General features: G+C 37.5%; 1 protein-coding gene across 1 annotated transcript; it reads right to left on the bottom strand.

The window, feature by feature from the left end:
- Positions 1–350: 350 nt before the first annotated feature.
- itcha (itchy E3 ubiquitin protein ligase a) lies at positions 351–18,521 on the bottom strand. The gene is made up of 24 exons (XM_079242228.1): positions 18,421–18,521; positions 17,421–17,491; positions 16,131–16,272; positions 14,722–14,846; positions 13,797–13,928; positions 12,680–12,728; positions 12,366–12,544; positions 11,527–11,761; positions 11,204–11,299; positions 10,816–10,990; positions 10,373–10,442; positions 9,751–9,835; positions 9,211–9,339; positions 8,801–8,873; positions 8,575–8,646; positions 8,379–8,467; positions 7,986–8,145; positions 7,203–7,336; positions 6,365–6,505; positions 5,941–6,061; positions 4,964–5,068; positions 4,361–4,457; positions 4,201–4,273; positions 351–3,799 (listed from the first exon to the last, which is right to left on the bottom strand). The coding sequence occupies exons 2-24, from the start codon at positions 17,443–17,445 to the stop codon at positions 3,700–3,702; spliced, it is 2,607 nt and encodes an 868-aa protein (XP_079098354.1). The 5' UTR covers positions 17,446–17,491; positions 18,421–18,521; the 3' UTR covers positions 351–3,699.
- Between the last annotated feature and the right edge of the window lie 458 nt (positions 18,522–18,979).

The following is an 18,979-nucleotide window of genomic DNA, read 5'->3' as shown; positions in this document are numbered from 1 at the left end:
TGCCGGACAAGGGTGTTACACTGAAATACTTCCTGGTGCCAGAAGTCATTTCAAGGTTCCTATTGGTCTAGGAAATATAAAAATAATATAATACACAGGAATTAGTTCATTTTTAGACTTAAAAAAGTCTGTTGACTTCCTTAAAAATGTATTTATCCAACATCCTTCAGAAACCAAGATTTTTTTTTTCTGATATACAAGTACTAATGTTACTAAAAGCTTTAGCAGCACTTTATAAATTAATTTAAAAATGAAATTCATGACTTGACTACATTAAATTACAAATGAAATATTTGTGTAGGTTGTTGGAGCATAAGAATGAAACACAGACATTGCACGATGGTGTTTTAAATCATTTTTATTGTTTTTGATCAATCCAGACCACTATTACATAAAACTTATCCTAATAAATATTGTTCACCCCATTCACTTTCACTCATTAAAAAGATAGAACTTAAAATAAAAAGAGACACTGAGTTACAATTCAATTAATACAACCAAAAATTTTTGCATAATTTTATATATTTATCTGCCCCATAACCAGGAACACAGTGGTATCTGTAAAGAGAAGTGGTTAATTCAACCATTTTGAGTGTCAGTGTGCTGTTAGCTGTAACCTGCTCGTATAATCAACAGTAAACATTATTTCACATTAATCTCGTAATTAGTGAGCCCAACAACAGCTAAACACTAAGATATTTGATGTGCTTTAGTTGAATTTATCTCAATAAGGGATTAGATGAAAAGTCGTGTGAGGCAGAGGACACAGCTAAGGATGAAATCAGCATTAACTGGTTCAGTACAAGTGTGCTTATGAAGCGATGGACAGTAGGTCAGAGAGAACAGAAAGAATCTTTGGATGCAGTGCAAATACTCACATTGCAAAATGAAAAATTATTTATACATTAATAAATCTCACAGTTCTTTTTATTAAAGGGCAATTTAAAGGGAGTTTGCAGAAGTCCAAGGAGTCCAGTTCTGCCTTCCTGTTAATGATAAACACATCTAAAGACTGCAAAAACCTGCCTGTTACAATTATGAGTTTTACAATTCGAAGAAATTCAATCTGCTTTTTATTGAATAAAGTATTTTAAAAGAAGAAAAAAAGTTATTGAAACTCACAGTGGCATTAAAAGCCAATTGTTCCACTCATTTACTGGATACTGAAAACTGATTAAAGGCTTTTGCTCACAAAGTCTGTATTTGATGTCCGAAATTGCTGTATGTTCAAAAGTAAGATGATGGGAAGTTACATCAATCATATTTATACATTTCTAACAACTTTTACCCAATATAAGTAATTATAAACCAAATTATAAATCCTGGTTTTTACAGTCATTTTGATAAATTATTCTTTCACTTTGTTTTATTTAGTTAAGAGTTATTATGGTCTGGAGCCTATCCCAGCTGTCACCAGAGGAGAGGTGAATACTCTGGACTGGTTAACAGTCCATCACAGGCTTAACAAAGAAAGACCAGCTGGATCATCAAACAGGCATTCACACTTATTTAGGGTCAATTTGGAACCACCAATTAACCCAGCATGTGTGTTATTGGATGGTGGGAGGAAACCAGAGAATCCTGAGAGAGCCCAGAAAGAAAGACCCCTGTTAAGATTTAAAGTAGAGTCCTTCTCACAGCGATTAAAACAATGCACTGTACTGTTGGTTGTCAAATTTAAAGCAGAAAGGAAAAAAAGGACTTTGTGTGCAAAAAAGCCTTTACTCCTGTTTCTTCTTTATGCAACTGAAAGTTAAAAAAAAAAAAAAAAAAAAGTTGGAAGTTAGCAGAATTGTTGAAGATGACCAGAAATATATTCACATCTGAAGGTCTCCCACCCTATAAAACTAGGGTTCCTTGGTGTCATATTAATTAAACTACTACAAATCCTTTTTCAGTCTGCAACTTTATGGGGTCTGCTGCACTTTTTTTTGTCTTTCAAATAGCAATAAAAACAATAATAGATTAACCTGTGTTGCCAGTCTGGTGACTAAATCAAATGAATATTAAATACTAAATGGAGCCACATGATCCATCCATCCATCCATCAATCACCTATACTCGCCTATTTCAATGCAATATGAGCCAAGACAGGGCACACCTTGGCTGGTCTCCAGTCCATCAAAGGGCCAAAAAACTGCATTAGATTGTATTTATTAATGACTCGTCTTGGATAAACATGTGGCTACAAGAGCTCAACATTAGCAAAGTAAGATAAATTCATCTGTAGTTGCACTGCTTGGAGCTCTCACAACCAACATAAGGAGTTCACTTTCAGTCTGGACAATTCACAGAGAACTGACTACCAGTCAGTAGGAGCCAACATTTAACAAATCATTGCTCTGTACAACACAATACATCCATTTGCTCCCACATCATTAGTAACAGCTTATTATCATGAAGAACCTTCACAGTTACTGCCTCCCTGACTGGAAATGAGGTGTCACTATCATAACCTAATATGATGATATATACATCGACGGTGAAGAGAAACGTCCATTTTTAAACACATCAGTCTCAAATAGGCTTGAAAGTACCCACATATTCTGTATGTAAGTGAATTTAAATTAACGGGACACACTAAATCACACCAACGTCTTACAAAAACTAATCAAACGAATCACAGTTTGATTCTATCGTTGGCAAAAATGTCTTCTAGAAAACTATTGCACATAAAAATAGCCTCTCTTAAGAACAATCGCAAACAATCTTAGCATTCAAATAACCATGTGCAAACTAGTTTTAACTCATTATGAAGTTAAAAAATAAACCTGCCAATGTAAGAGAAATTATTATTGCAGTTAACATGATCACATTCATCAAAGTTAATTAAAAAAAAAACTGCATATATGCTACAGGAGTCAGTACAGTGAGTTCTTAGGGAAAAAAATTATCCTCAAAAGCAAAAGATAAAAGTCACAATGACTCAAAATAAAAAAAAATAATTAAAAAAAAAAAAACTAATGTTGGTTTTAGATATCAGCTGTCACATCTTTCATCAAACACACACCCTTGGTTCTCTCCTTATGCGTCATTTTGGTGCACAGACCCAGCAGGACGGCTCTTCCAACATGACTGCACAGAATCAATGTTGTCATGTAGAAACTGCACCAGGGATCCTCCATCCTGGTACTCCAACGCCGGTGTCCTGTAGGTTTTCCAAGTGTCCATGCTGCAACACACCTGACTCAGACTCGGACAAAGTCTGCACATGTCTTCTTAATACACATTGATTTGAATCAGGTGTGTTGCAGCAGTAATACTTGGAAAACCTGCAGAACACCGGCTATCAAGAACCAGGATCAAGTATCCCTGAACTGCACTATGCTTGAAATACTGCAAATACAGCCATGACAGAAGGAGAAAGGTGTCTTTTTTGGTCTTTACTGCCTGATCATGTACCGAGCGCAGCAAAGTGAGATTGCAGGTGGATGAGGGTGGAGCAGATATAGGTGAAAGGTGAACCTGGGTGTGAAGGATTCACAAAACCATTGTAAAAAAAAAAAAAAGATCTATGATGAAACAGCTTAGAACTTTTCATGAATATGCTATTAAGACAGAAAATATCTACCACATTATAACCTCTCCAGGCAGCAGGGAGAGCCTGTTGAAAAGAGTGTCGTTTTTCCTAAATGCACACTGCTTAAATCCAAGCCCACTGCTGTCATCTTTCCTCCAGCAGGCACTGCTCTTGTTCCATCACTCCTGCCCAAATCCTTCTGTCTCCTCTATGGCAAACATGAGTTTCTCCTTCAGCTGCTCATAACTCTTATAAGGTGGAAGGTCCAGGCGATTAAAGCTAAAAGTGAAAAAAGAAACAAGGTGATTTTTTTCCCCCCATATATCTGATGGAATTTAAATGGAATTTCTCATATTATTTTTGGATGCAGTGGGTTTGTCTGTATGCAAACATGATGTCATTTTAATCCAACTCCATGTCGCGTTACAATGGTGTACATTACAAAGGTAAACCATTGTAAATTAAACAATATCATTCACCAGAAGAATGCTCATTGGGTTATTTCAGAGTATCCCTGTAGAACATTGCATTTCACAAATATATAATAAACTACCTTGAAGGCAACATTAGAAGGTAAACCCAAAGGAAGTCTTTAGGGGCCGAGTTTGTTCACAACATATCAATTCATCTACCTGAAGCTTTCAAACTTTTATGAAGTTAAAAAAAAAACAGGATCTCACCATGTGTGGCTTCGTGGAAGCCAGTTTTCTTTGCCCACTTTCTCAATGCAAAACTTCTGTGGCCCATTGCTTCCTGTTTTCAATCAAAGTGGAGAAGAACTCAGAAAAGAGATTCTCACATCACACACTGAAATACTGTTTGTGTGTCCACTTGGCATACCCATTAAGTCAGCAAAGCCACTGAGAGGAAGACGACAGGTTCCTGTAACAAACTGCAGGAGTCTCATTCTTTTCTCGTTGTCCATTTCCTTCACAAACTGGAAAAAAGATCACGTCAAAAGTAAAGAGATGAGTTGAGGTCGGGGTTGTAGATGTTTGTAGTAATGAGCTTGGTTTACCTGAGAAAAACCTATTGATCTTTTTTTTCATTTGACATGTTTCACTTTGGTTTTGTTTTCTATGCTTTTTTAAGACCAAAGTAATGGATCTTCAATAACTTCCAGTCAAAAAAAATCTTTGGTTTCATTTTCAGCCACCGCCATCCCTCCTCCTCTGTCTTTTTTCTTTTTCTAACAACCGAAGACCCAATCCTCTTTTGGCCATTTTATAGTGCGAATCTCATCCTCTCTGTACCTAAATTGTCACGTCACACTTGTTTGATTGTTCTCGATAAGGTGCTATAAACACTCACTTGGATGGATATCATTTTTGTCTCAAAACATAATTTTAAACAAACCAGCTTGAATATAAATTAAAGTACAATTTCCTTCTTTTCTCTTTTTGTCTCAACATTTTGAGAGAAGATATTGTTTTCAGTACAAACCTGCCAGAACCAAAGGATCTGCTTGCTGCTTCGTGCATAATGTCTATAGATAGTATTTCTCTGCCAGTCCACCAGATCAATCTCCTGCATCCCACAGAGCATCACCTGCAGATACAGTAAAAAAAAAAAAGAAATAGTTCTTACATATAAACTTCATTTTCATTACAAAAACTGCTCTGGCGTCTGAAGAATTAAAATGTCAAAATACAATTACTAACTGAGGCTTCAACATGAATATTTAAGCCATATAACAAGATGTGCAAGGTCACAAATCTGTAAATTACAATGTTTGTAGGAAAACTCAAATAGGTCACCTTTACTTATAGTTCCTTAGATATTCACAGAAGACACTGCTACTAAATAACACACAGGGTCTCCTTACATACATTAAAATGTGTAAGGGACTTGAGAAATACATCAAAAAGTAAGATCTGTCTGCAGGATCAACAGACTGGAGACGAGTCAGTTTAAGATGTAACTGGGAACTCCTTTGCTAGGAGAGACTGAAGCCTGTGAGAAATGTTACGTTACTGCTTGCTCTGAAATTCTTTCACTCCTATATGTTGGTCCTTGTTGCCATCCTCCTAAGTAAAAGGGATTGGTTGGTGAGACTTTCACACCCCATGCCAGATTCTTTGCTCTCTGACTGACAGATCACTATGCATGCTGGTAAACCTGCAGTTCCTCTGATGCACTGCAGTTCTGCTACAGTAACACTCTTCTGAAGGAAGCGGAAAAAGCTTCCTCCTCAGTGTTTGGTGGATTTTACAAATTTTTTGGCATAAGTTTTTCTTTTTGTTTGTGTGTGCTTTTTAGTTTTCAATGTACACACACACACTGACAATGCTCCGTATCTTTTCATGTTCCAGTATATGATAGGGTGTGTTTATTCTTTCAGACATGATGCAGCTCCAACACCGGCCCCGAAACTCCTCTGCTTTGAAATGACAGTAGAGAAAAACTAGAGATGTCTGTACCTCCAGCTCCTTAGCATCAAAGTACTGAAGATACTGCTGGGGAAGAACTTCGTTGAAGCCCTCAAAGAACGCTTGTGTCTGCTCCTCCACACCTCTGGACAGCCTCCATTCTGCCACCAACCTGCAAGCAAGCATATGACACTGCAATCAAATCAAATTAAATAAAAAAAAAAACACATTTGCAACTAAAGACACTAATATGATACCAGCCATCTTTAAATATTGTCACTCAGCTACATGACTTGTCACTTCTCTACATACAGACAAAGAGAATAAATATACTAAATAGTATTAAATTACAGAAATGATAGCAAGTAAAAATGCTATTGCAAGCCAGTTATCAAGCAGGACAGCATTTAATGTGTTGCTTATGAAGAGGATGCCAAAGTGGACATGCATAACCGCTGAGCTGAAACAACAGTACCTGATGTATTCCTCCTTATTTTCCTCAGTTACTTGGATGTTCCCTCCATCTGGTTTCAGCTCGTGGGTAGTGACCTCACCCAGGATTTCCTTGTCAACTGAGAAGAACATCTCCAGACCACACTCCTCTATATTATTATCCCTGCAGGCCACAGACAGTCACTGGCATTATCGATGTGGTTCAAATAACCAGGGAAAAGCACTCAAAGAACCAAGATCCACTCAGGGTGGCTTCACTATGTAGCATCCAGAAAGTTAAGACATTTTTTTTTAAACACCTGTGGGTTTGTATTATGTTTCATGTGGTAGGCTGACTCATAAAATCTCTAAGTTATTAAGAATATTGGGGATGACATACATGAAAAAAAAACTATGCATGTCAGACATAATATTGAATTGCTCAGAATTTCCACATGCATGGATTCTTTGGTTGCAACAACTTCTTCTCAAGTCAGCCACACAATGTGCACCAAATATGGTTTTGACTGGCTAAACTTTGTGGCATAAACAGACAAAACATCATGGACTCCTCCAAGAGAAAATGTCTTCTCTTCACTGGCATGTGGCATAGGAAACTTTGTGATGGAAAATTGTGAAGTAATTAATAAGCTTAAACTTATTAATAGTTTCTACAGCAAAATTAGCAACTTATGCACAAACATGATCTCAGTTTAATCTGACAAAACACTGTGTGCTATGTTTAAAATAACTTATCAATGTCAGTTCTTGAAAAGCACTTTGATTATCAAAGAAATTGGGATGGTTGAGAGCAGGTACACTGTTAGAATATCCCACATTAAACAAGCTCTGTTCATCCTACACATACATCAGATACCTACTTGATCCAAATGAGTGAATTATAAAACTCTGGATCTATGGACTCCAGATCTTTAAGAGCCAGAGGTTTGTTCAGAATACGCTTGTAGAAGGGCAGCGAGAAACCTGTGTCGATGAATTTGCCATGGAACAAAGCCTGGAAAGAAATCACAAACACAAGTTAATTAATTTCCTATAAAACCTACCAAGCATTCAGTTTCCCCTTCAGGTGCATTCATCTTGCAAATTTTAATTTAAATCTAATAAGATTGAATTGTGAGAATTAAACTTTAAAGCTGATCAGATGAATATTGGATAAATATGATCATTATGTTTTTAAATCAACAGACACTGTAGGAGCCATATTATAAGTCATGAATGTCTGCGAATATGCTGATGTGTGCAGGCTTGATTGGCACTTGGGTGGAGGGTGTGTCACTTTGGGTGTGAACGCACACATTACAAATAGTTGCACTCACCTGAGCGCATCGTTTTGGCTGTAAGGACGCAGAAGTGGGGTGAGCTCGGGAGTAAAGTTTTTGTTGACCACAATTAGATGTTTTTGCTCTGCGTATTGTTTGTTCTTTGTAATTTATTTAAAGTAACTATAAAAATAAACAAACGCAATAAGGAGAACATACATCTTAGTGCGCGTTATCAATATCTCCCGTGTTTAGCCTGCAGCAGCTAAGTAGATAATGGCGTTGGACAGTTAGCCGCAACAGACACAAAAAAAATCTGTGGAAAAGTAAAACATGATTGTATGGTTTAAAAAAACAAAACAAAACAAAAACAATTCCAGGTACCATGGCAATGAAGCGTCCTATGAACTTGAAGTACTTCAGGTGGTCGGGGTTGATGTACGAGGCAGGGTTGATCTGAAGACAGTAGTTGTCCTTGCCAGCATACTCAAACAAACAGTACATCGGATTAAGCACTTCATGAGAAAGCAAGAAGAACCATTCCCTGAAAGTAAAATAAAACATTACAAAGCAAGAAGTCATACCGGCTTCACAGCACCTTAAAACATCTTGATGATCAGGATTTTAATTATAATCTATAATCTGTTATTATAACAGGGTTTGTGCTTTGTCATGGGTGTTGTCCCATAAATATAAAAGTACAAGTCAGATCATAACATACTTGACTGCTCACAGAGCGGCACACAAATGCAAAAAAACATGTGATCCAAAAATTACCTGGCTACACCTCCGTAGTCTAAACCCTCCTCTCCAGGAAAAATGATCCACAGTCTACGCCTTAAATCTTGAGGGTGGAAACTCATGATCTTTGAGGACCAAACAAGCATTAAATCAGTCACCCATCACAAGCAGCCGCATTAAAAAGGAGGACGAACTTGAAAAGCTAGACAGGAGAGGATGTTACTATGGTTACCTGCTGAAATGAATCCTCAAACAAGGTTTTTCGCGAGACAGTAATCTTAATGTGCTGAGGCATTGACAATTGCTAAGGAGGAAAGTCGGATGAAAAAAGTGTTGAGAAATCCAGAAAACTACAATTATTTCATCACCGGCAGGGAGATTAAAAACAGACTCAGTTAACAAAGTAATACTTGCTTGTTATGAAATGTTTATAAAAAAATAAAAAAAAAAGGACATACCTGACACCAGAACCTGAAGTATTGCACTTTGGCTTTAAAGTCCCTGACGTAGGTTATCTGCGGCCCATTTTCACTGTGAAACACAACAAAGAAATGATTTGCTTTCTCAAATGAAAAAGTCCATTTTGATAAGACACTGTATGCACGTGCTGATGCCCCTCCTACAGATACAAATAAAATGCTATTCTAGGATGTGTTAGGAAAATAATATCTACTTAAATTAAATACAATTAAGCTATAATAATCTTTTCACAATGACATTTTGTGATAGTGACTTTTGCTAAAGGAAACCAATGGCTTCTGTATTTGGATTACTAACCTACAAACAGCTGTTGATTAGAGTTACATATTAATAAAGCTGCTGGACAGTCTGGCATCTGTTCTAGCTGTATTCTGGTTGAGCAACTCACAGTGAGGATTTTCCTGTGCGAGGGTCAATATAGGTTGTTGTTCGCCTGTTGTGATCTACAAAATAAGGAATACCATCCACGGTGAACCTCATCTCCCAACCCTCTGGCAAGGGCTTGTCATTCAGCAGCCTAAGCAAAGACAAATCAGACAAGCATATAAATATAAAACACATCAAACCATTTTAAAAACATCAATGATCAATGCTCAAAACAAAATTTGTTTGAGTTTAACATGAGAATAAATCGTTTTGCGGATTTTATCAAACATCATTACAGGTTTTTCTTAAAATGATTAAATAACTGTAAACAAAACTAGTTAACAAGTGTAAAAAGAAACCAAAATGCACAAGAGAAACAGAATAAAACACAAAAAGCAGGCCTTCTTCTCCACTGCCTAGCAATGAGCAGTAAGAAGTTCTTTCTTTCTGAAGACGTCCTGATTAACTTAACTTTTATTAAATTTCTACTGCAGATTATTTGAACGTTGCACAGCATCTGAATGGTAGAAGCGGAGTGCACAACAGGCCAGCATACACTCACCCTTGCGTCCTTGGATCTTCCCACTGTGTCGTCCGAGTCGGATGATGAACAAAATACACTCTGCCGTTCGTGTCTGTTCTCTTCTCTGGAACGAAGCACATGTGTACATAAGTCCGTGTCAATTCATTGCCATGAACTTCTACTGACATGACAGCCATGCTACTGATCCAGATGCTTACTCTGTATTCACACTACTCCAAGTGAACTCTACTATCTGTGGAATCAGACCATGGTTTGTTTAAAGGGGACAAACTAATAATGGATTCGATTTTTATTTAGCACTTTTCAAGACACCCAGAGCGCTTTACATTGAATCAATTATTCAGTCACTCCTCATACATACTTGGCAACAATAAGCTACATATGCAGCCACAGCATGGGGCACACTGACACCCACCAAGGAAACTTTCATTCACATAGACCAGTGGTGCAACAGTGGAAGCAAGGAGGGTGACATGCCTCGCCCAGGGACGCGACAGTTTGACTGGGGAGGAGGAATTTAAACTGCAAACCTTCGGGTCATTGGACGAACTACTCTGCCTCCTGAGCAACTGTCGTCCAAAATGCGAATGCATCTTAAAATTGCAGCAATAATAACTAAACATTTGTCAATGATATTTACCCCAACCATGTGGCAGAGGTCCCAGCGGGTCAAACTCTTTAGTTGCAGTTGCTGCAAACTGGTCTTGGAGCTGAGAAAATGGGACACATGGTGAGTTTAAAAGAATGCTAGGCTATAAAAAAAAAAAACCCAGAACTCTGGCACAATAGAAACTTCTAAAACAAGCAAGTGCAACTCACCTTCAATTATTCCTACATCTACTTTGACTCATCCTATCGTTTAACCTTTGAAAAAAAGATTCCAGCTATAGCTTTTCACTGCTGACTTGTTGCTTTCAACTACAGCACCACACTTCCTAGCTTCCATGCAGGTGGCACTGTCTGCCTTGCCATAAGAGATCCTTTGCTGCCATCCTACTGTAAATAAAACATGATCTAATACAGCTCATTCAAAGAAACTAAAATCCCAGTGTCAGCTAAAGGAAGTAAAGAGACCGTGCTCACCCCATAAATGAACCTCTGGTTAAACTGCTGCATTGCTCCCTGGAGTTGGCTGCGCTGGTTCTGCCATTCCTCATAGTTTCGCACCGACTCCTGTGTGGGCCGTTGCCATGTTGTAGTCCGTGTTATGTGGTCGACATAATACACTCTCCCCATTGGGTCCACCCTTCGCTCCCATCTGCAGAAAGAGAAGAGAAAAACCAGAAGGGTTTAGCTAATGATTTACATTCTGGGTGTTCGGCAAACAACACAAATTGCGATTAAACATCATTGAACCATCATTTAAACTTTCACATGAAGAAATATATTTGCACTCATTTCAAAAGCTGCACTAAATATAAACATGCTTACTACTAACCAATAAATCCACATTCAAAGATTTTTTTTTTACCCTGCAGGCAGAGGCTCAGGTCTGTCCCAGGTTGTCCTTTTCTCAATGTGGTCCACATAATACACTCGTCCATTTTGGTCGACTCTTTGTTCCCACCTTTAAAGACAAAACAAATAACATAAAACAGATCCTGATGGACGTCATCTTTAAGAGACTAAAACTAATTGAAAGCGCTACAGCAAAGTTACAGCACGTTGAGAGTTCATGAAGTAAATATTTCTAAAGTTGCACTATCATTTGCCTTTTAATAGGAACAAGAGGGGGGGGGGGGGGGGGGGGGGGGGGGAGATATGTATCCACATCTATTATGAGTTGCTCTTTACCCTGGTGGCAAGGGGCCATTGTTGATAGGAGTGACTCTGGGAGCTGCTGTTGCTGGAGTTGCTGAGGCAGTAGGCCCTGGTTTGGGGCCGCTTGCCGTCTGTGAGGAACCTGCTGTTGCTGCTCCTGCACCTGATTCATCCGGCTGGTCTGAACAACCACTTGCTGATGCCTGAGAGGAGCCATCCGATGCCGGGGCTTCACTCAGTTCACTAGGGGAAGAACTGCTGGAAGAGGCTATGGAGACGAGTCAAGGCAAGGAGAGAGAAGAGAACAGCTGAGTCTGAATAAAGCTGTTAATTGTACATGATCTGCAGTCAATAAACATAACAACATGAGGAGGCTGAAAGTTAAATCTGGTTGTTCTCCTATATAAATTTAAACAGGACTCTAGTGTGTTACCATTCTGGTTGCAAATGCGGCCAAAAAAAAATAGCTGAATGCAACTAACTATTTTTCTTGGTCATGCTGGTGTGTCTGACATTTCTCAGATCTCGGTTAAGAACATTATCTCTCTGAATGCCTATCTGCATATTCTGAGTTTCCTCCTTACTTTCACTGCAATAAAAAAAAAGCCCAGAAAAGCAGTAGGTCTGGTCAGTTTTAGTTTGAAATGAAGACAGGCACACATTAGGCCTGGAAACTGGGATAGTTGTTAGTTTTAGAGTTCTTCACCAGGCCAGGGCAACATGAAGCGGAAAAGCGAGATAAGAAAAAAAAAAATTGCCAATAATTGTGGTGCACCAATTAACAAGTTAGGTGCACCAGTGCAACCGGTGGATAACAATAACTGAAGCCCTGCTAAATAAGCAACTGTGAAATGGTTTCATGTTTCCCATACTTGGTGAAGCTGCAGGTCTGTGTGGCATTGGTGGAGGAGGTCTGGCAGGCCGAGGAGGCCGTGAGGAGGTGGAGCCACCAGGAGACGGTGAAGGAGAACCTGTACCGTTTGCAGTATGACCATTGGGAACAATGACCCAATCGTCTGAGTCACTGGATGGAGATGTGTCCCTGCTTGATCTAAAAGGAAGCAAAATAATGATCATGCTTTTTTCTTTTTTTTGTTTTTTTCAAAACTTGCTTAAAAATTCTTTCCTTTAGAAAATGAACAGATTTGAGATTTGAATTTGTTTTAAAATGTAAGTTTAATAATACCTGTTGCATGTGTTGCCTCTTTTTCTTGAATTTCCATTTGGAAGAACAGCTAGTATGACAAAAGGAAACAGGTGACATGATTTATAAGAATGTCAACTAATGCACTGTGCTACAGCAGCCAGATTACAAGAGAAAAGTTCACTTTGTCTATTAGTTTGTAACAAGGTCAACAAACTAAAGAGATAACAGATGTTTTAGTTCAGCTGTAAACTAGTATTATACTTAAAGCAAAGCACAACATATAATACTGCACATATCACAACAACCATATGTGTAAAAGTTGCACTGAGGTGAACAGTTTGCTGTCGAATAACATATTCATAGTGCACTCTGGTGGCTAAAGTATGTATTACAACACCACCTGACCGTTGGACTGGATGCACGGTGTGTCGGTGGGTCTAAAACTTTGTTGAGCAACAAATGTAATGACTGAGTGCAAGGCTTGGAAACAGCCAGAATCTTCATAAATGTTGTAGATAAAGTGGTTTTTAGTGGTTTCTGCTCACTGCTGTCACAACGTACTAAGATGCCCAGAATTTGCCTTTTTTACCACAATGATGTCAAATTTGTATTTTTAAAATAATGCCCACTATAAATATTTTTTGTTGTTGTTGTTTTGTTTATAAAAAAGTCTAAATGTAAGGCCTAAAAACTATTAAAAGCTTCTTAAATAAAGGAGGATAAAAGGGATTTTGGTGGATTTGGTTCATCGCGGTAAACAAATCACCTACATGGCCAAAATGAGCAGAGCTTGCTGAGATATGCCAATTTTGATTGTTAATATTGCATGACTATTAACTTGTTAATGTGTATATGTTTTGTAAAAATAAATTACACATTGATTTTATACATTAACTTCTTTGTATTAATGTACACATTTTGACATTTCTAATAAAAATATGGAAATTTGTAGAATAATTTACTATTATTTGGCAACTCCCAGAAAAATTCTTAGAACCCCCAGTTTGAGAACCGCTGTGGTATGTAAATGTGAGTATAGGTTACACAATTGGTTTGGACTGGACACCACTGTCAATGGGATATATCAGTAATACTGATATTTCTGAACAATTAAATATCACTCAATCTTATTGGGATTTTTTGTGAGGTCCCCTACCTTGTTCACTCTCTGCCAGAGCAAGGGCTTCTGAATCTACCTGCATGCCATCCAGGCAGACAGACAGATCGCCGACAACATCACGAGGGTCTCTGTCTGAGCACAGCTGCAGTGTCTGCACTACCTCACACACTTAGAAGGGGACAAAACATAGCACTAAGAAAATGCCTTTAAGATACAAGTAGAGAAAACTCATGACAGAACCACATTTAGACCAGTGAGATAGAAACAACGCCTCTTTAGGAACAGATTTTTACTCATGAGCCATTTAGGACCCAAATGAAAAAGTTCTAACATTTTCTGAAGATCACGTGATTTTTTTTTTTTCTAATTACTGAACTTTGTTACTGCTTCAACCCTGCTGGTAATGTGGCTTTAAACACACCAGCGTCAGTCATTCTGTGAGCTCAAGGCACTGCGTCACATGGGGTGCAACTAGCGCTATGGAATAGGATTCTTGCTCTGTGCTATCAAATTGGCTGCTGTAACATAGCAGTTAGATGAGATTTTGTGGTCACATAATTAGTGAATGTTCACTGGCTCTGAGACGAGTCATTGTATGAGCTATAAACCCACTTCAAGCACAAGAAAGTCAAAAGTTTAGGAGATGTACAAAAAGGAAACCGAGTGAATAATATGCATGTCAGCTGTTAATCTTATCAAAGCCCAATAAAATGTTCCCATGATAAACACTGGCAGATCAGCACTCTTGCATAACAAGTGAGTGCAGTGTCTCAGGAGTATGCAGCGTTTGATAAATACGACATGCTGCCACTAGACATATAATCCTAAATAATACTGAGAATAAGATATTGAGATGCAACGTGTTATCCTGACAAAATAACTAAATAAACAGTTTACTGTCAGGTTTGTTTAGACTATCTAAAATAACCAGAATACAAGAAATATGATAGTATCAACTCACATTTTAGGTCGTTATCCTTAAGAGCTTGACTAATCTCCAGAGTGGCTATACCCCACAGGATGTCTGCCTTTAGGGTCTGATGACTCCAAACACGGAAGATCAGCTTGCTCACTGGAGTCACAATTCTGTAAAATTGGGAGAACATTACAGTAAAAACCCAACCATCCATTTATTTTCTTCACCATTTAGACCAATTCAGGTGAGCTGGAGCCTATCCCAGCAAACATTGGGCAAGAGGTAGGGTGGAGTAAAAACATATATAGAAAATAATTAGGATGCACACATACACAGAAAGTCTCCATGAGAAACATCAAATAATGACTTTTAATATCTCATTTTTTCAGTTATTATTACATTAATATTATATTTCAAAGCCAATACAATATAAAGTTATCTAAAAACTGATATAAAGACAACAGTTTAAAAAAAAGAAAAGAAAAAAATCTGTAATTAACTGTCGCACATACAATCAATCACTTCTGTACTTGGGTGGTAAACAAAGAAACTTTTAAGTATATCTTTGGTCATGTCTTTGGTTATGAGATAGTAAAGGGAATCAGTTATAAAACTAACAGGGAGTCAAAAACAGCTCTTTTGAAATCAAGCTTTGGTTAGGGGGATCCTGTGTGCATTTCTGGTTTGTAGAAATGTAAAATGGCACCTGTGCAATATGCTTATAAGTTAAGCCAGCAGAGACAATTTTGGAGTAACTTAACTGTTTTTAGTGGTTTTACAAATAGCAAGTGTAACATCTCTAAATAGTGCATGACCATCGCAGGGCGATGCACAGCTAGTCAAATGCAATCCTCTCATCATCGTACCAATTTCCTAGGCATATTACAGCTTCTCAGTCATTTGAGGACTGTCCGTGATGATGTTTAGAAAATGCAAAATGACTTCAGAGAGGAATGTACGTTTAAAATCATGTTAAAATTATTTTGTCATATAAACATTCATTACATTCACACTGTAATAAGTAGGGTTCCTGTTACAGCATTATAGTTCTTTGTGAACACATTAATTACCCGTATTGAGTTTGAAAATGCTGAGATAAGTCTGACTTGTGTATCAAAACAGACCAACTATGATGTAGGAAAACATAGTTTTACCATCACATCTGGTTTCGGGGGCAAACTATTATTCTATTTCTGAAAGCAGGAAACACTAAGACATTGTTTTAACATTTTACATGATGAATATGATGAGTCTACTGTAAAGAAGTATGTGTTGATTACACTGACTTTATAAACTCAATAACTATTTTGATTCAATGTGACGTAAAACCCTTTAAGCATTTAGCTCAAAATACATCACAAAATAATACGTTTACTATCAGGTGTCATCATCTCAAATTTAAACCATTTGTAAACCAGCTTCCTCTTTCATGACAAACAACAATTTGTACTCACACAGTGAGCGGCTGCTTCCACTTGGGACTGTGTGTGTTGTTGCATTTTTCAGTTCTTTTTGACTGGCCATCCACAGCTACCTCAACATATGGACTCGGACCAAACCAGTTCTTTTTGTTTTCCTTCAGCTTGGCTGAAAGCACTGGAAAAAGAGAGTAAAAACACAATAACTACACATCAGGAACCAAAATCAAATCATAAAATTATCATTTTAAAGTATAACAAATGATTTTTTTTAGTGTTTTCTAGGCTCCTACTTCCAATGAACTTTCAATCCTGATATTAACTTTCAGTTGTTATTTTTTTTTCTCTTTACAACAGGGATTTGGCCTGTCATGACAATGATGTTACAAAGTACTTGAACAACAAAAGTCAACAGCCACGAATGAGACGTGCAGCACGACAAAGGAGTTTTTCAACAGCAACGCAAAAAGGTTATGAATAAGGTTATCCTGTCATTTTTCATGTTTTATAATCATCTAACAGAAACGTTTGCAGGAAAAAAATCTTTTTGTTGCCATTTCAGTGAGGTTTTCATTCATTTATTAACAGAATTTAGTGAGATCTGTCATGTTACTCTGCATTGGTGACCTTGTATCATGTTGTGTTTTGTCAGACCTGAATACAGAGAACCAATGAGGAAAAAAAGGCAGAAATGTTTGCTAAAGCTTCCAGTTTCCTGCCATACCAGTTTGTCAATATCTATTGGTTTAGCTTTTCCAGTATATTTACAAAAGTTATTTTTGTAATGAGAAAGTAGACATTTGTCTAATGTTGGTTTAAAGTAAATGATGGACACAATATTCTGTTGTTCTTTTCAGACTGATCGAATTTTGTCTCTTCATTTAGTTGCTCTCTACCAGCCCATTGTTTTTCTGGTTATTTATATGTGCTGTGATTGCCAATTAATGTTATTGCTCCCTTTTCAGATAAACTAAACAATCCTGCTGCATCTGTTTGCCATTTTTAATTTATGTTTGATCTCATCTAGAGGAATATAGATTACAACCGCCTGAGCTAACTCTTTGCAAAATCTTGGTACATTTTCATATTAACATTGTATAAGTGGAATAACACTAACTCAAAGGGATATTAAAATCAGTTTAAACTACATTTTGGAAATTACATTACAAATTCAGTGTTTTATTAAGAATAAAAGGCCCCGCATTAATTTACAAACCTGTAGGTTTCTGAACTGATGAAAAAATAAATAACAAATACAAGACATCGAAGCCTTCATAAACTGTAACAACACTTGCCCATTTATGTGGTCATAATGAGATAGATTACCTGTGACTTGCAATTGGGCTTTCATGGTTCATCCATAACACTTGATGATAGTTTGGGCACAAAGAGTCAACCTGCAACCAGTGACATCAGATGTAAGAAGAGACACTTAATGGATGTAACCTACTGAGAGTTATTAAGCTGCAATAGACACTGGAAGGTGTAACCTGACTTTCCAAGCAAAGGCAATAACGTATATTCTATCTATCTACCCATCAATCTATCTATCTACCCATCAATCTATCTATCTATCTATGCATCTAACTACCAATCTATCTATCTACCCATCAATCTATCTACCCATCTATCTATATAGCATGGTCAACCACAATCTAGATAGATAGATAGATAGATAGATATCGTCTTGGTGTGTGCTAATTTGACAACTCATGATCATGTGTACTTCACGGAGACACAATTTTAGTAGTTGATCCTTCAGAGCATCACAGTTCACGTTACCCAGACTTGGTTTAATCTTTGCTATTTCTAGAACCAGTCGAGCACCTTCTATAATAGAAAATACCATCATCAATTTGGCTAATTATGTCTCACTCAACCTACCTCCCTTGACAATACATAATTTGGATTCTCCAAAACACAAAAAAAAAAAAAAAAAAAACTACTTTGACTGCAACATATGCATGTATAAAGTTAATGCGGCGGCATGGATCATGATGGCAGTACGTAGCTAAGTAGCTTTATCTGTCATAATAGCGAGGGATAGCCAGCAGGAGATTTGCTGCCTAGACAACATCAAATGACAGCGTTTTCACAAAGATTTTTATAATTTTATAAAACCAGATTACCAAAAGGAAAACGCCGTATTATTATTAGTAATAGCTGATGTGTTTCACCACCTGAAGCAACTTTGCTCGTTGACGTTGAGAATAACAACGAGCGTGAGCTAACATGCATGTCAGTCTCACGCTAACACCCGGCCCTGGCTGCAACTTCGATCCTTCAGTGAACCCCTGTCATTCAATATAAGATTACTTTTCCATACCCGACAAAAAAAAAACCAGGCGGTGACGTGCCTCGGGGTTTTCTCTTTCAGGAATGTCTAGATTGTTGACATTTACTAATCGCCCACAAGCACGAACTTGTTATCCGCTAGCTAAAAGAAGCACTGTACTTCCGGTACATACTTTTCCAAATAAAACATAATGCTAGGTTGACTGGACGTAACAATTATAATGTTCATATGGGTGTGAGATGTAGTTAAAGGGTTTTAAAACACTCAAAGTCTGCATCAAGAGATTGATTTGATTTTGTTACTACAGATAAGGCTCGAGAAATATTTTAGTAATGAAAATTCCTAAACTTGTCTGGAAATGATTGCCTTTCGGTCTCATCCCATGGGACTAAAAGGAATTATTTTATATTTATGCTTAAATTCAGTATCAAGCTTGTTGGAAATTCATCAATGTGAGGTATTTATTCACAGATTTACAACATTAATGACCGTGGCTCTAGTTCTTCAACACTTTATTTTGAATGTTTTGACGACTAACTCGATGATGTCATCATGATGATCATTTTTTAATTTAATCAGTAACCATACG

This window comes from Telmatherina bonti (genome assembly GCF_933228915.1).
Source record: "Telmatherina bonti genome assembly, chromosome: 6".
Classification (NCBI taxonomy): domain Eukaryota; kingdom Metazoa; phylum Chordata; class Actinopteri; order Atheriniformes; family Telmatherinidae; genus Telmatherina; species Telmatherina bonti.
The sequence above is the reverse complement of the archived record's forward strand: the minus strand, read 5'-3'. Positions and strand labels throughout refer to the sequence as shown.